Source organism: Phyllostomus discolor, chromosome 1 (assembly GCF_004126475.2).
Source record: "Phyllostomus discolor isolate MPI-MPIP mPhyDis1 chromosome 1, mPhyDis1.pri.v3, whole genome shotgun sequence".
Taxonomy (NCBI): Eukaryota; Metazoa; Chordata; class Mammalia; order Chiroptera; family Phyllostomidae; genus Phyllostomus; species Phyllostomus discolor.
In genome coordinates, this window is record NC_040903.2 from 178,435,176 (window position 1) to 178,460,375 (window position 25,200).

General features: G+C 38.8%; 3 protein-coding genes across 17 annotated transcripts in view; 1 reads left to right on the top strand and 2 right to left on the bottom strand.

Moving 5' to 3' along the window:
* L2HGDH (L-2-hydroxyglutarate dehydrogenase) overlaps positions 1 to 13,784 on the bottom strand; it is a 41,676-nt gene extending 27,892 nt beyond the window's left edge. For 2 of the 4 annotated variants that reach the window (XM_036009798.1, XM_036009803.1), the window contains exons 1-3: positions 9,072 to 9,277; positions 5,477 to 5,592; positions 4,677 to 4,828 (exon numbers count right to left, since the gene is read on the bottom strand). In XM_036009798.1, the coding sequence (XP_035865691.1) occupies positions 4,677 to 4,828; positions 5,477 to 5,592; positions 9,072 to 9,211 (408 nt within the window). In that variant the 5' untranslated portion in view covers positions 9,212 to 9,277. Of the gene's footprint in view, positions 1 to 4,676; positions 4,829 to 5,476; positions 5,593 to 9,071; positions 9,315 to 13,125 lie in introns of those variants that run through there. The other 2 variants (XM_036009796.1, XM_028506594.2) reach the window with 2 other exon arrangements.
* On the top strand, positions 9,363 to 20,507 carry DMAC2L (distal membrane arm assembly complex 2 like). 10 transcript variants are annotated; one of them, XM_036009833.1, is made up of 7 exons: positions 9,651 to 9,867; positions 16,282 to 16,474; positions 16,577 to 16,750; positions 16,869 to 16,980; positions 17,887 to 18,095; positions 18,653 to 18,824; positions 19,504 to 20,507. In XM_036009833.1, exons 4-7 carry the CDS (start codon positions 16,874 to 16,876, stop codon positions 19,616 to 19,618), a joined length of 603 nt encoding a protein of 200 aa, XP_035865726.1. In that variant the 5' UTR covers positions 9,651 to 9,867; positions 16,282 to 16,474; positions 16,577 to 16,750; positions 16,869 to 16,873; the 3' UTR covers positions 19,619 to 20,507. The 10 variants fall into 10 exon arrangements, with proteins under 10 accessions (XP_035865750.1, XP_035865742.1, XP_035865723.1 ...); XM_036009849.1 differs by lacking the exons at positions 9,651 to 9,867; positions 16,282 to 16,474; positions 16,577 to 16,750 and adding an exon at positions 9,384 to 9,449; XM_036009830.1 differs by lacking the exons at positions 9,651 to 9,867; positions 16,282 to 16,474; positions 16,577 to 16,750 and adding an exon at positions 9,496 to 9,621.
* Positions 20,508 to 20,948: 441 nt separating this feature from the next.
* CDKL1 (cyclin dependent kinase like 1) overlaps positions 20,949 to 25,200 on the bottom strand; it is a 42,463-nt gene continuing 38,211 nt past the window's right edge. For all 3 annotated transcript variants that reach the window (XM_036009812.1, XM_036009817.1, XM_028506657.2), the window contains 2 exons: positions 24,381 to 24,536; positions 20,949 to 22,760 (listed from right to left, as the gene is read on the bottom strand). In XM_036009812.1, coding sequence (XP_035865705.1) covers positions 22,653 to 22,760; positions 24,381 to 24,536 — 264 coding nt within the window. In that variant the 3' untranslated portion in view covers positions 20,949 to 22,652. The remainder of the gene's footprint in view (positions 22,761 to 24,380; positions 24,537 to 25,200) is intronic.

Here is a 25,200-nt window from a genome sequence, read left to right on the forward strand (position 1 = left end):
CTCCTTACTTAACAGCTCTCATCAAATGAGGGCACAGACACATATTCATGGGTAAATTAGAATTCACAAATCACTATTTCATAGCAAGGAGTCAAGATAATTTCATGAGATAATACTTTTAATCAATGTATAAAGTTTATTTAAATCAAAATGATTAACCTTAAAAACGAAAGTGGAATCAAAGGACACTATCAAGGAAGTGAAAAGACAATCCACTGAATGGGAAAAACATTTGCAAATTATATAGCTCATAAGGGTCTAGTATCCAGAATATATAAAGAACTCTAACAACTCCACCATAAAACCTATAAATGTAGTTTTATGTATTTTTTTCCCTTAAAACCATGTCAGGACCATTTTCCCATATCATTAAAAAAATCTTCGTGACATATTTAATGGTGACAATGAACTTTTATTCTTAAAAATTACATGGAAAAGACTAACAAGGGAATATCATGAAAAAGTGTATGCCAACAAATTAAATAATCTATGTGAAATGTACAAATTCATACAAAAACACAAACTTCTGAAACTGACTCCAAAAGAAAATCTGAATAGATACATAACATGTAAAGAGAATGTATAAGTAACTTTAAAACTTCCCACAAAGAAAAGATCATGCCCAGGGACTCAACTAATAAATGTTTTCGCATGTTTAAATAAGAATTAACACCAATTCTTCATAAACTCTCCCATAAAACAAAAGCAGAAGAAACACTTACTAATTCAATGAAGCCATTATTAGCCAGATACCCAAGTCAAAGACATCAAAAGAAAATAAAACTGCAGGCCAGTATCTCATAAATATTGACATACAAGTTCTGAACAAAATATTAGTAAACTGAATGCAGTAATACACAAAAAGGATTATATACTTTGATCAAATGAAATTTATTTCAGGAATGCAAGATCAATATAACCAAAAGTCAATGAATGTAATATATCCTATTAATAGAATAAAAGACAAAAACTACATGATTAGTTCAATAGAAACAGAAAAGGGACCTGGCTGCTGTGTCTCAATGGATTAAGTGCCAGCCTTCAAACCAAAAGGTTGCTGGGTCAATTCCCAGTCAGGGCACATGTCTGGGTTGTGGGCCAAGTCCCTGGTTGGCGATGCACAAGAGGAAACCCCACATTGATGTTTTCTCTCCCTCTTTCTCCCTCCCTTCCCCTTTCTCTAAAAATAAATAAATAAAATCTTTAATAAAAAAAAGAAACAGAAAAGGTATTTGAAAAAATCCAATACCTTTTATGATAAAAAAAAGATACTGGGATAGAAAGGAATTCCTCAATCTGATAAAAAGAATCTACAAAAAACCCATACTAGAATCATACTTAGTAGTGAAAGATTGAATGCTTTTTCCCTAAGATAAGGAAAAACACAAGGCTGTCCATTTTCACTGCTTTCAATTTCAAGCAGTGTTAGTATTAGAGATTCTACCCATAGTAAAAAATGTAAAAGGCATCCAAATTGAAAAAGTTAAGCTATCTTATTTCCAGATGACATGATCCTACATATAGAAAATCCTAAGCAATACAAAAACACACACAAAACCTATTAGACTAATACCAAAGAATAAATTTAATAAAAGAAATGCAAGATCTGTACACTGAAAAATACAAAACACTGTTGAAAAAAATTAAAGATCTAAGTCAATGCAAAGACATCCCATGTTCATTGCAAGATTTAACATTGTTAAGTGGCAATACTCTCCAAATTGATCTATAGATTCAACACAATTTCTGTTAAAATCCCTGGTACTGGCATAAAGATAGAAATATATCAATGGAATAGAATTGAGAATCCTAAACATACCCTCTGACATTTATGCACAACCGATTTGTGACAAAGACACCAAAGCAATGTAGAAAGAACAATCTTTTCAACAAACGGTACTAAATAGCTAGATGTACACATACAAAAGAATGAAGCAGGACCCCTTCCTCATACTGCATACCAAAATTAATGTAAAAGTGATCAGATCATATGGCCCTGGCCAGGTAGCTCAGTTGGTTAGAGCATCATCCTGATACACTAAGGTTTCTGGTTCAATCCCCAGTCAGGCACATACAAGAATCAACCAATGAATGCATAATTAAGTAGAACAACAAATTGATGTTTCTCTCTCTCAAATCAGTAAATAAAATTTAATAAATAAATAAATAAATAAATAAAAGTAATCATATGCTGAAGGTACAGTACAGGAAGCGGCGTAGAGAACCCTCCTTCTGGTGGCAAGGTCTGTGGAAGGGCAGTAGGCTGGCTGTAAGGGGTTAAGAAGGCCCTGAAACAGCCCAAGAAGCAGGTCAAGTAAATGGATGAAGAAGGTAAGGCATTAAAGCAGAAACGACAGAAATAAAGGAGAAGAAACTCACGGAGCTACAAGTGAAGGCTGTGGGGAAGGAAGTTCCACATTTGGGAAGATTCCACTCTTGGAATTAAGAATTCTGGCAGAAAATAAGCTGTTTCTTGTGCCTGAGGCAATGGTGATCCTTCGTTCCATTCTTGTTTAAACATCTGGATTCTCTACCATAACATCTGTTGCCACCTACAGCTAGAATGAAGTATTGTCTTCAATACTTCAGCCTGTTATACATTTAAGAATAAACTTTTGTTTTAAAAAAATCATGCTGGGGCTCATCTTCTCTTTAGTTCTCACTCAGCCATTTCTATCTCAGCTAGGAGGTCAGAGAAAACTCAGCCTAGAATCCCACCAAAGTCTACTCTTCAGTCTCTGTTCTACTCCAAATTCTGTATCACCTGGAATTAAACCAATTCATCTGGGGTGGCAGTGAAGATAGATCTAAATGTCAGAACTAAGGCTATAATAAAACTCTTTGAAGAAAACATAGGAGCACTTTTTCATGAAAAAGTTAGGCAATGATTTCTTAGGCAGGACACTAAAAACAAAAGAGAGGTAAACTGATTTCATAAAAATTAAAAATGTCTGGATTTCAAAGGATACCATCAAGAAATTAAAAAAAATATCTACAGAATGAGAGAACAATTTTAGTAATATTTTTAATTACTACTACCATTACTACTATTTTCTTTTCTTTTCTTTTCTTTCCTTTTTAATCCTCACCTGAGAATATATTTACTGATTTTAGAGGAACAGGATCAAAGAAAGAGAGAGAGAGAGAGAGAGAGGCATCATCGATTGGTTGCCTCCTGTGCATGCCCCAACTTGGGCTCAAACCTGCAATCCAGGTATGTGCCCAGTCCAGAATAGAACCTGCCACCTTTTCCGTCTACAGATAACATTCCAACCAACTCAACCACACTAGCCAGGGCTCTACTATTTTATTTTTAAAATAAAAAATATTTTAATAGGCTAGCATTTTAGTAAATATCTTATAGCTAATAAGGGACTGTATCCAGAATATATAAAAGATACATACGATCAACAATAAAAAGACAAATTACCCAATTTAAAAAATGTGCAAAAGACATTTTTTTCAAAGATAAAATGGCCAATAAGCACATGAAAAGATGCTCAACATCATTAGTAACTAGGAAAATGCAAATCAAAACCACAATGATATATACTACTTCACATCCTCTAGAATGGCTAAAATAAAAGAGAGAGACAATAACAAGTGCTGGTGAGGATGTGGAGATACTAGAATCCTCATTAATTGTTAGTGGGAATGTAAAACAGTACCGCACTTTGAAAAACAGTTTGGCAGCTCCTCAAATTTTAAACATGAAGTTACCACATCACCCAGCAATTCCACTCCTAGGTATATGTCCAAGAGAAATGAAAACAGGTTGGTACAAAAACCTGTTCATAAATTCCATAGCAGTACTATTCATAATAGCCAAAAGGTAGAAACAACCGAAATGCCCATCAACTGATCAACAGGTAAACAAAATTTCATGTACCTACACAATGAAATATAAAAAGGATGATATACAGATTCATGCTATGAGATGGAAAATATTATGCCAAGTGAAAGAAGCCAGCACAAAAGACAACATACTGTATGATTCCACTTATGTGAAAATATCTGGAATAGGCAAATCCACAGTATATTCGTAGTTTGCCAGGATCCAGAGAGAAGTAAGACTAGGAAGTAGGGGGAATGGGGAATGACTATTAATGAGTATAATGTTTCTTTTGGGGATAATGAATATGTTCTAAAATTAGTGGTAATAGTACATAATTCTGTGAAAACACTAAAAACTGAACTGTATACTTTAAAGGGGTGAATTGCATGATATACACATTATATCAATAAAGCTGTTACTTTAAAAATTATGTGGAGTTAGTCATACCATCTTTTAAAAAAAAGTTATTCCCTAATAGATTTTGCAAATAACATTGAGATAAAGAAAAGCCAGGTATTTTTTTAAAATAAATCTAAATTCTTTTTTTTAAAGATTTTATTTACTTATTTTTAGAAGGAGAGGAAGAGAATGAGAAATAGAAGGCCAGAAACATCAGTTGGTTGCTTCCCCCACATCCTCACTGGGGACCTGGCCCACACAACCCAGGCATGTGCCCTGACTGGGAATTGAACTGGCAACCTTTCAGTTCACAGGTTGACACTCAATCCACTGAGCCATACCAGCCATGGCAAAAAACACATATTTTTAATTCAACATTAAACATCACTAAGAAAATGCTACTTATTATAAATAAGTAAAGGTCCTAGTAAAAATACCATACCTTGCCACATTGCTTGTAAGCAATTCCCTTTTGGTTACAGTACTCATAGATGAGGGCTGCACCTTGCACACATAATTTAGCTTTCAGAGATTCAGGTTTATAATAAATTCCACTATGTATGACACCACTGTTATGTCCAGTCTGGTGAACAGCTACCAAACAAGAGAAACAGGATAAGAGAAAGTATGTGACTTACAAAACCTAAGAACTGGGGAAACAAACATAGTTGAAGCTATCGGAGACCACATTTTTAAAAATTCTGACAGTCAGAGCACTGGTACCTTCCTCTAGCACCTATCCCTGGTGCCTGTGTCACATCCCGCTAGCCCATCTTTGATTTCAGTCACATACTCGCCTCTCACTACCAGCAAACCACTTCAAGGACCCACTATAACTCTCTCCATTCTGCCCCTGGGCCTCTTCTAATGTGGGGAAGGAGAACTCAACACCCCTAGGGGCAATCCCCAACCAGTAGAGGCAGGAGCTAATGGGAAAACAAGGATGATCCTGGGAAGTGTTTGTGTAGTTCCTCAGAGGTCCCAGTGGAATCAAGCTCATATCAGCAACTTTAATAATGTACCTTCCCGTAGTTCTTCCTCCTCCTGTTTACTACCTCCACCACCTCACTCCTGTCTCCTAGGTAACCTCTCAAATAAATCACCTACAACCAAGTCCTAGTCCCAGAATCTGCTTTATGGGGAACTCAAACTAATGGACTAATACCAACACTCAGCATAACAGATGCAGAATAGACAAAATGAGCAAATAAGCCCAAAGGGCAACACTGATAACATACATACCTAAATCTTTCTCCTTTTCCAGAACACCAATGGAAAGTGCTGGATATCGCAGGATGAGGGCTCTGGCGGAGGCAAGCCCCACAATTCCGCCACCGATGATGACTACATCGAATGAGCTTTAAGAGAAAGTCGCCTTTAGCATGTTTACAGTGGACCTTACCAAACTTCATATGCAAAATTTTCATCATCTATGGACAATTAATTAAACTGTTAATTTATAATAATTAAAAACAAATATTTGCCTTAGCTGGTGTGGATCAGTGGACTGAACACCAGCCTGGAAGTTGAAAGATCACTGGTCTGATTCCCAGTCAGGGCACATGCCTGGATTGCAGGCCATGTCCCCAGTTAGGGGAGGGTGAGAGGCAACTGACTGATGTATCTCTCACACATAAATGTTTTCTCTCCCTTTTTTTCTTTCTTTCTTTCTCCCTCCCTTCTCCCCTCTCTAAAAATAAATGAATAAAATCTTTAAAAAACACAAATGTTTATTGGGTTTTGTCCTATTTGGCTTCCCACTCATGAAGAAACCTTTAAAAGTTACATGCATGGCTGGTCAGTACTATAATCGTCTACACCCAGCAGGAAGGGTGGCTAGTAGACCAAGCTGCTCTAAATCTCCGCAGCACTCTGTCCGGGCTAGCTGCTTGTGTTAGGCATCACACTCTTCTCTACCACTTGTTCTTTTAAAATTCAAGTGCAATATTCTTGCGGACAAGCTAACATGTTGTCTTTAATGCCTTAGTGTGCAAGAATTTAATTTTTTTCTGTTGAGAAGAAAACAGTGAAGTGGTCCAGAAATAGGTTCAGAACCACAATTTTAGCCATGACAAACCCCAATTACACAACCATTTTGAAAATTAGAAAGGGCTTGTATAGTCTAACTTTGCAATGAGGAATGTAAAAGATCCCCTTTAACACTAACCGTGTGGGCAACAAATCGGTTCTACAGAAACATGGCCACTCTTGTTTCTTCCACACCTCACCTATTTCTCCCCTCCTATATTATGTTATTTTGATGTAAATCCTAAACATCATCTGTAAATATTTTAATGTTATTTCTAAAAGGCCTCTTCAACACACACAATACCATTATTCTAACTAAAAAATCTAATAAAAATGGTTTATATCATCAAATATTCACTATAAAACTTTTGGAAGAAGACACAGGGAAAAAATCTTTGGGATGTAGGGCTAGGTGAAGAGTTTACACCAAAAACATGATCCATAAAAGAAAAAGTTGATAAATTGGCCTCCATCAAATTAAAAACTTTACTCCACAAAAGATCCTGTTAAGAGGATAAGAAGAAAACCTACAAACTGGGGGAAAATACTTGCAAAACATGTATCTGACAAAGTACTCTATCTAGAATATCTGTTAAGAACTCTCAAAACAAGCCATTTAGAAAATGGGCAAAAGATATGAACAAACATATCATCAAATAGGCCAGATGTACAGATGGCAAATAAGCATATGAAAAAATGTTCAATACCATTAATCATTACAGAAAATGAAAATTAAAACTCCAATGAGATATCACTATACTCATATCAGAATGGCTAAAATTAAAAACAAAAAGTGGTAACACCAAATACTGGTGAGGGTGAAAAGGAAATGGATCACTCACATATTTACTGGTAGAATGTAAAACAGTACAGTCACTCTGGAAAAAGAATATGACAGTTTCTTAAAAAACTAAACATGTGCCCTGGCTGCTATGGCTCAGTGGATTGAGCAACAGCTTGTGAACCAAAGAGTCGCCAGTTCGATTCCCAGTCAGGGCACATGCCTGGGTTGTGCGCCAGGTCTCCAGCAAGGGGTACATGAGAAGCAACCACATATTGGTGTTTCCCTCTCTTTCTCCTTCCTTTCCCCCTCTCTAAAAATAACTAAATAAAATTTTTAAAAAAACAACAAAAAACTCAATATGTGCTTACATCAGGTCTTAGTGACTGCATTTATACCAGAGAAAGGAAAAATTATGTTCATAGAAAGACGTATACGTAAATGTTTATAGTAGCTTTATTCACAGGCAAAAACTGGAAATAGCCTAGATATCCTTCAACTGGTGAATGGTTAAACTGTGATACATGTATATCACCATGTAATGCTACTCAACAATTATGAGGAACCCAATGTCCATAGAGGTAACAACTTAGAAGGATCTCAAGGACATTATGCTGTGAAAAAGAAAGGCAATCTCTGAAGATAACATATTGTGTGATTCCAGTTATAGAACATTCTCAAATGACAAAATTACAGAGCTGGGGAATAGATCAGTGATTGCCACAGGTTAGAAAGTTGTTAGGAAGGGTATAGATACAAGATGTGAATGTAAGACAGTAGGTAACACAAGGGATATCTTTGTACTGATAGAACATCTCTGTTTCTGAATTATGGTGGTAGTTACACAAGTTAAAAACACGATTAAATGGAATAGAAACATACACACGTGGAAATGAGTGCTGTAAAATGATGAAATCTGAACAAAGTCTATAGACTGTGCCAATGTCAATTTCCTGGTTTTGATATGGCACTATAGTTCTGTAAGATGTTAGCATGAGGGTAAACTGGGTGAAGAGTATATAAGATCTCTACTTTGTTGCAACCTTTATGAATCTAATTATTTCAAAATAGAAAGTATAAATAAAACTTTCACTGACCTTACTTTTCTTAAGAAAAGCTTCCCAAAAGAATTGCCTACATACCCCATGATGAATTACAAATCCCTTCCCAGTCTAATCACCTTCCAATACACTAAGGCGCAGCAACCATAGTAAATTTTTGAAACATCAGCACTTAATTAATACTCTTCTTAAAAACCCTTTTAAAAGCCTCCCAACGCTCTTAGAATAAAATGCAATGTGTAGTTAAAGTAAAATCCCTGCTGTGATGCAGCCCCTCTCCTGGGGCCATTCCACACCATCTCTGAAGCTCCAGTCACGCTCTAGTTCTAGAAACAGCCAAACTTCCCAGCTTTAAAGCTTCGCATAAACCACCACCATCTCCACAGAAAGCAAAGAAATATAGTGGTTTCCAGGGTGACCTCCAAACTTTAAATCACAGGACACTGAATTCTGCAGGCTTTAATTAGCAACTGAGCTGCTTCTCCCTGAGGTAACTCTATGCAGTGTCAGCCTGGAACTCAGTTAAGACAGGTTTCAGGTTTTCCAAGTTAACACCAGCGATGCCTGCTAACAGAGAGTATTTGATTGCTTATAGTGTGCTAGGTCCTTTGACGCTCAAAACGATCACCTGAGGGAAAGAGACTAGGTTCCCATTCACTAGTGAGGCTTTAGGAAGCTTTAGTTAACCCTCTCAGGGTTAAATAGGAAGTGGAGGGGCTGTTTTCAAAGACAGACTGCTGTAGACCTCTACTTAACACCAGTCTGTTATTCTTTTCTTCCCGCCTACAAATACAACAAATAAATCCTGCAGGTAGTTCGGGGGATCCGAGATTGATGCCTGTGCTCCACAAGATTCCGACCTCTCACGCCTAGGGCAGGGAAATAGAACAGGGACATAGGTCCAGCACCAGGCACCTTCGGGAAAAGATGCTGCACAGGTGGCGGGGGCGGGCCAGCGGCTACTCACCTAGTGCTGGCTTGGCGGCCACCCTGGCACAGCGGCCGGGGCCTCCCCAGCGCGGGCCTGCACGCTCCGGAGAAGCCCCCGGGGAAGCCCCCACGGGCCAGTCCGCAGGCACTGCCCAGGTAACGCAGCGAGGGAACCATCGCCTGCGACCCCTCCCCTGCCCCAACCCCAACCCCAGAGTGGTCACTAGAACAGGACACAACTGGGGCCCCCAGCACTCTCTAGCCCCGCCTCCTACGCAGTAGCCAATGAGGCGTGCACCTTCGTCCCACGTGGGAGTGGCTGCCAATGACCAATGGGCGCGCTCAGCGGAGGGCGAAGGGCAGGCCTGCTCCCGTACACGCCTGTGACGCTCTCTCCCTCCCTCCTTCCGACGCTGTGAGTAGAGGACCTAGGCCGGAGCAGGCGGGACAAGACTGGACGTGACCTCTGCCCTTTCCCTTCTCCAGTCGCTTGGCTGAGGGGAAACCTGTCCCGGAGAGTTGCGCATCTTTGACCTTCACCGTCGAGCGGACGCGGGACTGTGGGAGAAAATCAGGGCATGATCACGGTGAAACCTCGTTTTCGCGGGCCAGTTTCTTCCTCACTTCCTCCCGCTCGCCCCCGCCCCGGCTCCCGCCCTGACTGTAGTCCGCTGGAGACGGATTGCTGAGCACCCGGCTCCCACCAAGCCCAGTGCCCACTGAAGGAGCGCGCCCCGTCCGGCCTTAGCCCTAGCTCCGGACCGAGGCCCTTTGTCACGGCAACTCCTGATAACCTGCGATCTTCTAGACTTCTTTTCGTGAGGCCCCTGGCGGTATCATTCATTCGGTTATTTATTGGTCCTGTAAATATCGCATAGAGGAACCAGACCCCTCTCGGTCTCTGCCTTCATTTAGCGTTGTTTCCTTATCTTTATTACTGGGCCGACAAACAGTTTTAGCTTTGTTGTGCCGACCTGACAACATCGACTCACCTGTACAGGTCTCATCTCCCCTGTTTACTACTTATCTGTAAAATGAGGGAGGTGGGCTATGTAATCTCTAAAAGACCTAATATTCTAAAATTATGTGATTATCACCGTGCCAGTGTAACACCCGTTATGTGTGCCTAATGGCAATTCTTAATTTTTAGTGTCAGAACAGCTGAACAGAAAAGTAGAATGATACAACGTAATTGCTGGAAGGACTTTACTTGCCCATTTGGATTTGGTTCCAGTCCTTAAGTAGCTTGAAGAGGTCACTTCATCTCTTTGCCTCAGACCCTCCCTTCCTCTATGAACTGAAGAGTAATGGTAGTGGCCCGCCCAGAGGGCTGTTCGGATTAGGAGATAAGGCTCATCAGGTTTTAGCCCAGTGAAGTATTCGATAGATGACTGATTTTATTATCCTGAAACGGTTTTACCTCCTGAATAGTTGTACATATTTTGCTTTATTTGTGAAAACAATGTAGAATGTTACCTGCTTTTTCCATCACAAATTTTTTAAAGGGGTGGTTATTTTTTTAATTTATTTAAAAATGTTAAGCCCTGGCTGGCGTAGCTCAGTGGATTGAGCGTGGGCTGGGAACCAAAGTGTCCCAGGTTCAATTCCCAGCCAGGGTACATTCCTGGGTTGCAGGCCATAACCCCCAGCAACCACACATTGATGTTTCTCTCTCTCTCTCTCTCCCTCCCTCTCTCTCTCTCTCTCTCCCTCCCTAAAAATAAATAAATAAAAAATCTTTAAAAAAAATGTTTTGAGATAATTGTAGATCCCCATGCAGTTGTAAGGAACAATGGTGACTGTATACACTTTACTAAGTCTTCCTTATGATAACATCTTGCAAAACGATAGTACATTACAACCAGGAAATTGACATTGACACAATCCATTGATCTTATTTAAGTTTCACCAGTTAGTTTTACATATATGTTTTAATCAGTCCTCCCTGAGGATACATTCATTGATTTTAGAGAGACAGGAAGGGGGAAAGAGAGAGAGAGAGAAACATCAATGTGAGATAGAAACATCAATGGGTTGCCTCCCATAGGTGCCCTGACCAGGGAACCAAACCCGAGACCATTTGGTGCATGGGACAATGCTCCAACCAACCAAGCCACACCAGCCAGGGCAAGTTCTATATAGTTTTTATCTATGTATAGGTTCTTGTATCCAACACCATGGTCAAGCACAGTTCCATCACAAGAATTTCTCCATTGCCTCCTCTCCTTTTTTAATTTATTGATTTGGGGGGGAGGGGAGAAAGGGGAAAAACACCAGTTATTTATGCTTTTTAAAAAGATTTATTGCCCTGGCTGGCATAGCTCAGTGGATTGGGCTCGGGCTGCAAACCAAAGTGTCGCAGGTTTGATTCCCAGCCAGGGTACATGCCTGGGTTGCAGGCCATAACCCCCAGCAACCACACATTGATGTTTCTCTCTCTCTCTCTCTCCTTCCCTTCCCTCTCTAAAAATAAATAAATAAAATCTAAAAAAAAAATTTATTATGAGCCCTGGCTGGTGTAGCTCAGTGGATTGAGCACAGGCTGCGAACCAAAGTGTCGCAGGTTCGATTCCCAGTCAGGGTACATGCCTGGGTTGCAGGCCATGACCCCCAGCAACCGCACATTGATGTTTCTCTCTCTCTCTTTCTCCCTCCCTTCCCTCTCTAAAAATAATAAAATCTTTTTTAAAAGATTTATTATGTATGTATGTATTTATTTATTTTAGAGCGAGGGAAAGGGAGGGAGAAACAGAGGAAGAGAAACATGGATGTGTAAGAGAAACATTGCTTGGTTGCCTCTCACATGCCTACAACCAGCAGCCTGGCCTGCAATCCAGGCAAGTGCCCTGATCGAAATCGAACTGGAGACATTTTGTCTCCAAAATGGTTTGGGTAGGACAACACCCAAACCACTGAGTCACACCAGTCAGGGCTATTTATGCATTCACTGGTTGAATCTTGTATGTGCCCTGATGGGGGATCTAACCTGCAAGCGTGTATATATCAGTGGGATGATGCTCTAACCAACTGAGCTACCTGGCCAGGGCTCCTCTGTAGCCCTTTAAAACTGCACTTTCCTACTGCAGGGCACCCATCCCCAATCTGTTCTCCCTTTCTAAAATGTCACTTCATGAATTTATATAAACAGAACTATACAGTATGTAACTTCTCAGAATTGGCTTTTCTCATTCAGCATAATGCCTTTAGATCCATCCCAGTTGTGGCACATATCAATAGTTCATTCCTTATTGCCAAATAGTATTTCATGGTCCCACAGTATATTTAACCATTCGCCCATTGAAGGACATCTGAGTTTTTTCCAGTTTTTAGCTATTTCGAATAAAGCTGCTATTAACATTCATGTACAGCTTTTTTTGTGTGAACCTGTTTTTGTCTCCCTGGGATGGGACAAATGCCCAAGGCTCCGATTGCTGGGTCGATAAGCACACATTTAGTTTTGTATGAAACTGCCAAACTGCTTTTCCAAAGTGGCTATACCTTTATACATTCCCACCAGCAATAATTTGAATAATCCAGTTTCCCCTTGTCACCAGCATATAGTGGGGTCACTATTTTTTATTTTAATCATTTTGATAGGTATGTAGTGGAGATGGTTATTTTTTTAAAACATTTTTTTCTTTTTTTTAGATTTTATTTATTTATTTTTAGAGAGGGAAGGGAGGGAGAGAGAGGGAGAGAAACAATGTGTGGTTGCTGGGGGCTGTGGCCTGCAACCCAGGCATGTGCCCTCACTAGGAATCGAACCTGCAATGCTTTGGTTTGCAGCCCATGCTCAATCCACTGAGCTACACCAGCCAGGGCGAGATGGTTATTTTTTAGTTGGCACAGCATGTAGTTGATTTGTTACTAGGTTGGATGAGGAATTACACACTTCCAGGGTCTGTGATCAGATTTTCACAGACCACAGTAACTTTTTTACTGCTGTGATTTTGAGCATGTGCTTCTTAGTTTAGCAAGTTGAAAGAACTTATAATACACATGTTCTTTTACAGTATTTTTCTGTTTACCCTCTCCCCTAGGATTGAAACAATTTATTGTTTCAATTAAGCAATTTCATATCAAGAGCTCACCTTACATTTATACACCCTGTAGTATCTTTGGCTAAAGACATTTGTGTTCATGACACCACCCTCTCAGCTGAGAATCCATGTTCGTCTTCCTCTGTGTCAGAACCTGTGAGATATTAGTTCAGTAAGTGTCATGTGATGTTGGCCTGGAAATTGCTTTTGGGACCTTTGCTTCCAGTTCCTAATGAATTGCTCTATTTCACTAGACTCTTCATGCCTCAGGAATAAGAATTGGCATCAATAGTATGTTATTTGCAGTGAAATAGGGTTGCAGTTTGGGGGGAACAACCCCCCAATTCTGAAACCATCTCTCCACAGCCTTTTTGACCACTAAGTTATCCATCACTTTGAATAGCCCACAGAAGTAATTATATTTAATATGTAAAACAGAACTTCCACTTAAAAAAGCCAAACATTGTTTTTATGCAAATGGCAACTCTCAATTGGAGCTACTCTAAAGATCCTTTTGAGTCACACAGAGGTTTGGCCTTCTCTAAGTCACAAACATAATCACAACTTTTAGGAACATCAGTTACAAATTTGTGGCTCTGAGCCATGTTCTGATAATAAGTGTTCTTTTTAATTATTTTAACTCTCAAATTATTTGTCACAGTAGTAATTTAGTAGTGGTTGTTTTTTTTTAATCCTCACCTAAGGATATGTTTATTGATTTGAGAGATAGAGATCAACATCGATCAGTTGCCTCCCGTACCCACCCTGACCAGGGATCAAACCTGCAGCCTTTCGGTGTACAGGACCACCCTCCAACCAACTGAGCTCAGGGCCACGGCAGTAGTGGTTATTTTTAACTTGCTTTTAACTGGTTTCTGTTAATTCGTTAGAGTTAAATGCACCAATTTACCAGTAGAGGTCTCCTTTCCCTGTAGAAAGCATTCCCAGTGGTAGCTGCTTGAATTCATCTGAAATTGCTAAAATCAATTAGCAAAGTTGCATTTGAGAATGGAAAAACCTACCAATTAATTTTTTACCTTTATTGCCAAATAAAAATTTGATTTTAATATTTAAATTATTTTAATAATAGCTAATATTTTTAGAGGTCATAGCTGAAGTAGTAAATTTGGCCTTTTCTTTAAGTTGAATTAGAAGGTAGGCCAAAATAAATCAAGTGAAAGTACTCCAGTTTTCACAGACCACTTAAATGTACCTGCTTAATAACAGTTTCTCTGGTTTTACGTTTCTCCATGGACATATATCAACCATTGAAGACTATTAGTTAGCAAATATTCATTAAACTCTGCATTGGGGGTATGGCACTGTGCTCGGTGCTAAGCAAAATGGAGATGAATACGATGTGATCCTTGCAGTTCTTTTTGCTCTGCATACCTTTCTTTTTTCTGCCTAACTGGAAACTTAATCATCTTTTAAGAGCCATCCAAAAGAAAATTCTAGTGCAAAGCCTTCCCTTCACTATTTTAGGCTGTGACAGAACTTGTTCATAACTCTACTAAGACATGTTGCATGTTGTTTGGGTCTTCTGCCTTCTTCATTGGACCATACGTTCTATGAGGACAGGCACCATGTCTTTGTCTCAGTTTTCTGGTTTTTTTATATTCCCATTGTATCTCTTGCACTAGGTATAGCAGACATCCAATAAATATTTATCAAATGAGTGGATGGATGGATAAAAACAACATTTGAATAAAGTCTTGAGCTTGGGTAAGATTTCCAGAGAAAGGATTGGGTGGGCAGAAAGTAATGATAAATGAGCCACAGCCTGAGTTGAAGCTGGAAAGCCCAGACTTGTAAATGAGGTTGACAGCCAGTGGAATTTTTAGAGGTGGGCACAGGTGGAGGGAGCTTAAACAGAAAGCTGGAAGGGACTGAGAGTGTGAAGGTGATAACAGAGTAGGGGATGATGAGAGATTAACAGTAATGAAGGGAGAGCAATGGTGGAAAAGAGAGCAGGAGGATAGGTGAGTCCAGGTTCTGTCCTTAGACTTCATCTCTCACTGTTCCACAACCTCAGCATCCTCAGCCCCTTCCTCAGCTCTAAGTTGGCTCCCACTCAGGCCTCTTTCTAGTCCTCTTTTTTCCCCGTGAGTTGCAGAACCATCAATGATTAAGGAAAGAGCCCTGAACTGGTAATAGACAGAACTAGGTTCAAGTTTCAGCACTGCCACCAATTAGCCATGAAACATTGGGCAAGTTCTTTCAAACGCATGCATTTATTAAAACCCCACCTTGTTCTAGAAAGAATTTAGGGTGTCAGCAAGTTACTTAATATCAGGGCTTCAGTTTCCTCATCTCTAAATGAGAGGTTTGGTCCAGGTGGTCTGAGTTCCTTTCAGCTGTTCCGTTTTGTGACTTGGATTCTAATCATTTGTTGCTTATCTCCTCTTAGAAGTTTAACATTGCATATTTAGAATATACAAAACTGAGAAATAAAAAAAAAAACCCTGAACCCACAACCCTCTCCCTTCTGACATTGATTTCATCATAATGGTATCATCATCCTACCAGTGACTCAGGACCACAACTGTCATCTTCGACTTCTTTGGCCCTTGCCCGTACATCTCACTGAGTCATGTGCAATCCATTCTGTAGTGTCATTTTCATCCTTTCCCCACTTGGCCCTTTCCCAGGCCCACATGTAGTTGGAGCCCTTATTAGCTGCTTTCTGTCTTGTTCTGTTGTACTCAATCTTGATGTTGCCATCTGAGTAATATTCCTGAAGCATAGCTCTAACAATGCCAGTGTTTTGTGCTAAAACCTCAGTGACTCCCAAGAAGACAGTCCAAATTCCCTGACTGATTATGGCAGACCCTTTCTGATGTGACTTTGTAAATTGTCTCCTCATTAGCCCATGTGCTAACCAAACTGAGGACAACCTGCCTTAAATGCCCCTGCCTCAGCTCATCTCCTGACAGACCTTTTCCTGGTACCTTTCTTAAAATCCTTGCCTGGACTTATTTTAATTCTCTTGAAGTATTTATCAGGTTCTATCCTGTATTTTAACTGCTCAGTAATTTGTTTGAGCTCACTCCGCCCTGCCTTAACTTGTTAGCTCCTCAAAGGCAGAGGCCAAGCTTCGTTTATCCTTGTTTTCCCCCCACCTGGCACAGTACTAGAGACACGTGAATTAGCATAAATCAGATTGAGACACAATTCAAAAATCACTTTCCCAACTCACGGTTAGAGACTTTTACAGCTGGAAATCATCTGAGCACCTCATCTCCTTTCACAAGTGAGAAAACCAAGGGTCAGAGAGGTGAAGTTACTGGCCCAGACTTTCCCGGCTGCCCTTCCACAGTTGTTTGCACTGTTCTGGTGACACTATTTGCAGCCTTGTCATAGGAAGATCTGCTTCCATGTCTCTTCTTCCTCCCTGGACGTAAGTGTCTTGACCTTCACACAGCCTTCCCTAGGTGATTTAGTTTGCATTTTCACGTTGGAAATGTAGATTGGGAGTGAGCTGATTTTGATCAACGTGTAGGTGCACTGCCTGAGTGGACACCAGGTGGCAACAGTGTGGGCAGATGCCAACTGAGGATAGAACAATGGAACTTAATGTCAAGGCTGGAAGGAACCATACAGGTCCTGGTTTCTTTTGCAGCAATAGAAGCTGGGAAACTGAGACAGGAGTGACTTGCTCAATAACTATTGAGAGGCAAGTGAATCATCAGCTTTATTGGCACAAGAGCGTTGACTTTGAAGTTGTGAAGTGACTGTATGTGACTCGGGTTGCCAGCTGATTATCTAATATTAATACTGTTTTGTGTGTCTAGATTAAATGATGCTGTTTGGAAAAATTTCCTGGCAGTTATGTGGCTTAAAGAAACTCCCATGGTCATGTGACACCAGATACTTCTGGGGCTGGTTGAATGCAGTGTTTAATCAGTAAGTTACCCTCATTAAAGTGAAGGAACATGGGGATTGTTAAAGTTAGATGAGCTCCCATTAGCTATGTAATTATTTCTTGTGGTTCAAGTGGGTTTTTTGTACAGTGTATACAGTATGATCCTCATTTTGTTTAAAAATCAACAAAACACACATAGGCATTGAATAAGGGTCAAAAATAGATTGCAAAATATTAATGTGACTGGTTTGCAGGATTTCAGTGATTTTTATCTTATTTGGTCTTTCCCTGCCTTTCAGGTGTTCCAAAAAGAATATTTATTACTTTTATAATCAGAAAATCTCAGTAAATGTAATTTTAGAATATTCTATGGATTCTTAAAGGATCTAGTTAGCCTTTTGAATAGTATCAAGGGAACTCAAGTTTTTAAAAAGTTAATGGGTGTCACACTTAGAAACATTTACAACTGGTGAGACTAACCTCCTTGTTGCTTAATATAGCATTAACACCACTAACTAGAGAAAAGGTTGTACATAGAAATCAATAAATATCACATTAGATTAATTTGAACATAAGTTCAAAATTATTCCCTCTTTTATCACTAATAAAAACAACCAAGTGCATCATTAGATACATAGTTACTGAGTACCGCCTGGTGTCAAGAACTGTGCTACATACGAACCAACAAAGACTCACATCTGCCTGATAACTCATATAAAAATAACACGTCTTGACAGAGGTCACTTGAAAACAAAAATAAAAGCAGGAAAGTTTGCAGGTAGAGCCACTGTGTGTTTTTCTTTGTGTGGGTCTCACTAATATACTTGTCTCCCTCCTCAGTCATTTGAAATGGAAAGTTGTTGCTATTCTGTGTTTATGTTGGTGAATATAGTTAAGAAGCTAATGATTATAGTAAAACCTAACTGCTTTTGTTCTCTTTCCAACAGAGTAGATTATGAACGCATCAGGAATGCTGGGCCCGACAGGGCGGCCTCCGAGTGGCTGCTTCGCTGTGGAGCCAGGGTACGCTACCATGGCCAGGAGAAGTGGCAGAAAGACTACAACCACCTCCCAACAGGCCCTCTGGACAAATACAAAATCCAGGCCATTGATGCCACTGACTCTTGTATCATGAACATTGGATTTGATTACATAGGTAACTACCCTGTAATTTTCTTATGAGAAGTGCAGGTGATTTACAGTGACATTTTGTTGCAGTTGAGTATTATCATCATAGATGTGTCTTTTTTGCCTTTTTAGTATAATGCAGTTTGTTTCTCCCTCTGTATAGTATTTTTTTTTAACTAAATAGAGATTACAAACAACTTCCTCTCCTTTCCTTACTAGGCTTGTCTCTACATGACTTTATTCTGTGGTTTATTGACTTAAAATTCAAGCCTTGTTTGTCAAACTTTTGTCATTGATAAATCCTCAATATGTAGGAATAATTATATTCACACAGCTTCTGGCTGCGTGGGCATATCTTTTCCTCAGTGCATGATGTCTGACTGCAATATGGTCCTATTAGCACAACCTGTATAGTGAATACCCCGTATGGTCAATAAAGTGACTAATCATTCCAATTTTCTGGGACTGAGAGGTTTCCCAAGACATAGGATTTTTAATTCTAAAATCAGAACAGTCCTGGGAAAACTGGGATTGTCAGTTATTTTCATGGTAAAGCAGAATCTTAAACCGCCTTTTTCCCGGTAGAGGGCCTAAAGCATGTTGAAAATATAAGGCTCCGCAAGTGCCATTATATCGAGGATGACTGTTTGGAGAGAATTGGCCAGTTTGAAAATTTACAAAAAAGCTTGTTGGAGATGGAAATAATTTCGTGTGGTGGTATCACAGACAAAGGCATCACTGCTTTGCGTCATTTAAGGTAGGTGGTCAGTGCCAAAATGGAAACTTGATAATGATGTTAAAGTGAAAAATCAAAATTTAAAACAGTTGAAGGGTCATACCTTATTTTAGTTCTGAAAAATATGAGAAAATGATTTAACCTTCATCTATAATACTTTAAAACAGTTGACGTTATCAACTGTAATGCATTATTTTAGGGAGCATCTTTTTAAAAAATTAAATCTATGTAAAGCACCTAGCACCATGCCTGTGACAGTAAGCTCTCAATAAGCATTATCTATTATGCTTCCTCTGCATCTTTTAAAGCAATTTTCCCCAAGCTCTGCCAATAACCTATCATAGGAAGTTTGAGAAATTTTAAACATTAGAACCAAAAGTACTAGATTGTTTGTTTCATCCAATAGTTGAAGCTTCAGCTTCACCTTGAAGCTCCATCTTGAATTCCTTTAAAAACTTTTCTAATTTGTTTCCCTTTCTAGGTTAAAATTCATATTTTATATCTCACATGCAAAGGTGTTTTATGACATAATATACATATAGTATTTGGAAAGATTCAGCTAGAATTATTGGTATAATTCAGAACAACCAATATACACATCCTGTCATTTTTTTCTAAAAGTTAATAAATTGAATTTAGTTTTAATGCTATAAGAGTAAAAGCCAAATTGAAGCAACTTCTTTTCTTTCTCTTTTTACAGAAATCTCAAGTATTTGTTGTTAAGAGATCTTCCTGGAGTAAAAAATAAAGAAAACCTTGTCCAAGCCTTTAAGACAACACACCCTTCTCTGGAACTAAAATTATATTTGAAGTAAAATAACAATCAGTGCCTTATTCCATGTAAAGTATCATTGAAAATTGTTGACCCTAATCAGCAACACGCAATTATATAATCATCAATGAAACTATAAAGATACCATATTTAAAAACAAAGTCCATCATATAGAAAATAAATATTCAGAGAAGGCTCACTAAAGTTACCTAATGCTACCTGTAAACCAGGTAGCATTTTAATTTTAATGTACTCCTCCTTTTATATAGATAACTGTATAGGTATCTCATCATTGAGATGCTGACTTGAGTTCTTTCAAGTTACTTAAATGTACAACACAGATATCCTTTATTGTGTTTTAACAGTAATTTATATTACATTTTACTTTAAAGTTAGTGAAGCATGTTACTATAAATGTTCAATTATGAAAAATTGAAAGCTAAATTTCAGATTCATCAATGAAGTCAATTATGCAGTATAACCAGTGGTTATTGAGGCATTCATGCTGCTTCCCAGGGCTTGCATGCTTTTCTCATGATCCTGCATTCCTTTGTTTTTTATAACATACACCCTTTCTCTGAATGAGTAATTTCTGGCTAGTTTGTCTATTTGGGAAGTTTAGTCTGGTGTTTTATTAAAAGTAGACATAAATACTTGGCTGAATTCAGATAGTTCTGCTGACTGCAGTAAAGCAGAGGAAACAAGCTTGAAGACCAGCAGAGTTGTGCTTACTTTTTGCTTAAATTAAAAAATAGCACTAAACAGAAAATTCTAACATGTCAATTAGAAACTGATTTTTATTCCCCCATATACATTGGATACTATTTCCTATGAGCTCAAGGGACATCAGAAAGGAGTATACACAAAATTCAATTTATAGCTAGAAAGCAGTGATAAAGAATGCCATTAAATAAAAACATTATTTTTACCTGCTTGAAGTGGCTCTGATTCTATTATTGTATATGCCAACTTGTTTGTGGATTTCTGTACATTTGGTTTAAACATTAAGCTGTTGAAAATAACTTTGGAAATAATTTCAAAATAAACACTTTCTATGATACAGCATTCAGGTAGAAATATGAATTTTAATTGTGCTTAGAAACCAGCTTATGTAAATAGCACATACCATACATGATGTGCTATTACTAATGTAACTGCCACTGTCACTTTTTTAAATCAGAAAAATAATAAAATTTTAAAAAGACAAGGATATAGAAGAGTCTCATGTGAAACAGTGGTGATTCCATGTGAAGAAAAGGTTGCAGATATGGTTAATAAAAGCATACACTTAGCAGAACTCATTAGAAAAACAAGCATGCCTGTCTCAATTTGTTTGATTACTGTGTAATGAAGCAACTGATTCACCATGGTTTAGTCTGGAGCTACTTTCTATTCTGAAAAACTGTTATATAAATTAGGCAGTTACAGTCATCTGCCTTGTCAAGTGCACTGTTTTGGGTGAAGGAAAAGAGGGAAAACAAAATGTAAACTATTCGCAGAAATTGGATATCCTTCCTTGTCATTTGACTCAAAACTACATAACAAGAATTAGATAATACTGGGGTTAGTAATTAGCCTATTATCAGCCCTATGCAAGGATCTACATACATCAGGAAGACTTTGGATATCATTAAACTGGCTGGGGTAGCCAATATGATCGAGCAGTTGCCAGAATTTGGTGGGTTACTTACTTAGCTGTAAGTGAGTAAGATCAAATGGTTTCATGAAGAAAATCAGCAGTAAACCAAGAGTGCAGAAAAAATGTTTTGAAGATACAGTAAAATACAACTTCAGAACCATGGCTGAGAACAGCTAGGAAATAGCAGCACATCAACCAAAAATGACTTTGAGTTATAAGAAAAGACATGAATTTTACATTGCCCTTGTGTCTAGGTGACAAGGATGAACTGTTTGAATAGGAGCAATAGGCCAAATCAAGGCTAACTAACTACATCATTGTTTTAAGTATCACTGTGTAAAGCGAGGAATCCTCAATATCATTTTGGACTACAGTTTTATTATTAGTTGTTAGAATAGTATGTCTTTACATACACATATATACATGTGTGCACACACACACATATACATATAGTATAAAAAGATGTTTCAGGGAAAACAACAGTTTACCACCTAAGGTCTTTCATGAGCCAGGTAAAAGCTCATAAGCAATTTCTTCCAAAACCCAGATCACTATAGTCCTGCCTGCAGATCTGTCTCCAAGTCTGAGGCTGAGCTGGAGAGAATGAAGTACTAATTACTCTTAGGCTGGCAGGTTCAGTTCCTGCCAAACCTATAGGTTTTGTTCTACTCCTTACACCTTGGTCAGCGCCAATCTGCATACCATTGTTTTCAAGGGGAATTGAGTGAACAAATGTAGGTGGAGTATAGTAATCCGCCTTACCTGCAAAAATGACTAAGATGCATTCTTTACTAAAGGTAAAGACAAAAGTATATGTGAGAAATGTCTATAAACGTATCATTAAATACATAAGCATATGTGAGTCTTGATAATACATGATTTTAAGTATTTTGAATAACTTAAAAATTCCAAAAATGTTTTAAAATTTAAAAACCAAGAGATAGAACAGACAGGAAATGGAATTTTAAATATTTTGATTGCAAGAACTAAAACACCCCTTAAACATGTTGAAACAATCTGGAAAGACAGGAGATAGGACTCGAGGGAACAGAGACCTACAGAAATACATATGGGCATTTTGTGATCCATTTCTCACTGTTGCCTATGGTACAAGGGAAGCATAAATAATTTTTACATCTCTTGTTTTGCTGGAACGATGGGCAGTAGATACCATTTCTATATCTGTCCATAAGTTCAGCTATTTAGATACAAGAAAAACTCTAGTGGAAAACCAAGTAAGTTTTCCCCTTCTGTTCCAGACAGCATCACCAAGCATGGAAGACTGCTTCTGGAAGTTCCCTTCCTACCTTGCCAAGTGGTCTCCCCTCGTTAGTTACTTATGTTTTCTCAACATTTGGATGGTTGTCAGTCAAATGTATTAGGTTTTTTTTTTTAATTATTGATCAGTTCTTTCTTTTATCATCCATCTCCAAGCTCCTTAAATGTTTGGAAAATGGTAGTTAAGTTTCTTGGCATTGTAGTTGTACTTCTTATTGTCCAAAGCTGGAAGGATGCTGCTGTTAGTCAGCTGAGGTAGGTACTGACACTGAAAATACAAAGCACAGAATTCGGTTAAATGTCATGCATTTTTTCATCGTTGGTAACATACCACAAAAGAGGTAATTAAGTAAAATTTTCAGCACAGAAATACTTTTTCTGCACAGAATCCAGAATGTGAAAGAGGACAAAATGTTTAAATTTGGTCTCTGCTTTTCCTTTTAGAGGCTTACCTCACATTAAGAAGAAAAACATGAGCATTAAAGAAAATGTAGGGAATATAAAAAAGGCAAAATCTATGTGTCAACATTATTGGGGAAGAGCATATATTCACAGGATCATTTAAGCCAATGCCTTGTTTACGGCAAAGAAAACTGGTGTCCAGAGCACTTAGGCAATTCACCCACTTACTTCTTACTTAAAAAGACAAAACTGATTCCTTCATGCTGCCAGGAAATGTTTGAATTTATTGTAAATGTCATGTGAAAACAAGGAGAACACACATCTATACTTTTTTATTGTACTATACGGTCATAGATATCTGAAAAGCAGGTTTTTTAATTACTTTTAAACAGTTGAATCCTTCAGTACTTACAAACAATACACAAATTAGTGGGATTCCCATATTCTTCCAAGTAAAACTATTTCCATCAAGGCCCTTTACTCTTGATCACAAAGAAACAGCAAGATAAGGGCTAACTCTGAAGGGGGGGTCTTTTTCCAACCTGTTTTGCTACCTGAGTCATATATGACAGAGATTAAGAGGAAAGCATTCTCAATTTCAAAACTGATCTTAGGGCCCTGAAGTTCATGTGGCACCTGCTCCTAATGGCCAGTATACCCTCTTCCCTCCTCCAAACTTCACACACACCACCAGATACCACTCAGCATGTTGTGCAGTGGAGGCTGCAGAGGGAAAGTCTAAGGCAAGATAATTTAAGCTTAAGGGGTATCTAGGCAGTTGCATAAGTGACCAGGAGCAGCCAGTTCATCTTACTTGTGGTTCCAGTTATGGTCCATCCTAAATTATCACAGCTTTTGGCTTTTGACAAGACACTTAATGTAAGGCCCTTTTGCCACTTTACATGAATCATGATGCTTCATAGGCTCCCAGTGTACAGTTTGGATGTTACTCTTTGGCTAAATGTACTGTTCTGCTGCTATTGCTGAAGGCACTCATCACTCACTGCATTTACCTTAGCCAACTCTGCCAATTAGAGGATCAGGATGGAAAACAGTTCCTTGGGGGAATAAACCTGGAATGTCAATTAATGCTGAAGGTAAACAAGATGACAAAGAGCTGCTGGGATGAATCTGGTTTCATTTTCCAAAGCACAAAAAGCACACTCAGGTGGAGTGACTCCAGGTACTCGGGCGAGACCTGTGCTCACGCATGCCCAAAACCCTGGCCCCTTGCATGGCACCCAGGAACTGCAGGGCAAAAACATCTTTAGGATTCAGGGGGAAAGGCCCTAGGAGGCAGCTGTCTCTGGGGCCCTGGCTAGTAAATCATGTGAGCAGGGTCCTGGGGCAGGAACGAGGTGCTGGAGCTGCAAGCCACAGTTGCCCCCACCGGTATAGATTCACACTCTCTAGACTAGGTGGCAGGCCTGAGGTCATTTGAAACTGCAACCTTGGAATCTTTTGTAAAGCTGTCCCCCATTCTTACCCCAGGCAGGTGCTTTCGATTCTGTCTTAGGGCCTTCCTTGTTGGCTTGTCATGATCTTTGCCCAAACCCCCTTTTTCTCTGATGCTGTCAAAATACGGGTGTTGCAACAGCTGCTCACACGTCAGTCTCTCAGCAGGATTCATGTGAAGACAGCCCTAAAAGAAGAGAGAATTCCATCTTCTCACTTTTTAAAAATAATATTAATGTATTAATGTCATGTTTTCTTCTTTGTAAGATTAAACTTATAGTCAATTCGGAACAAGGTGGGGGGAAAAGGAAGGGACAAAACCCAGTCATAGTTTTAGTTCTTTCCATGATTATTCCGAAATGGGTAACCACACAATAAATAGCTTCTGGAAATAGTAACAAAAAAATCATCTTCCCCACCTTGTTCTCTCCTTGAGGCAGTTGTTACTCTGCCCCCAGGGAGTAGGATACAACTTAAATTATCCACTTAGTCCATTCTGTCCCTTGTATATATTTGTAAAAACTAGGTTGGTTTTTTTAATTTAAAAAATAATACCTACACATGGTAAAAATAAAATGCATACAGGATTCAGCAAAGTCCACCACTCTTTCCATTTCCCCCTCTAAAATCATATTTTTTTGTATATTCTTTCAGAAATAGTCTAAGCATTACAAGCATACATGTGTCTGCATAGAAGGAGAGGCATAATATACATCCCTTTATATTACACCATTCTTAACTCTTTGCTTTGCCAGGGAGCTTTCCATAGGGCAAATACTGGATTGATTACTTCTCATGACCCCATACCCCAAGGAACTGTCTCACTTTTTAAATGTTATAAATACATCAGC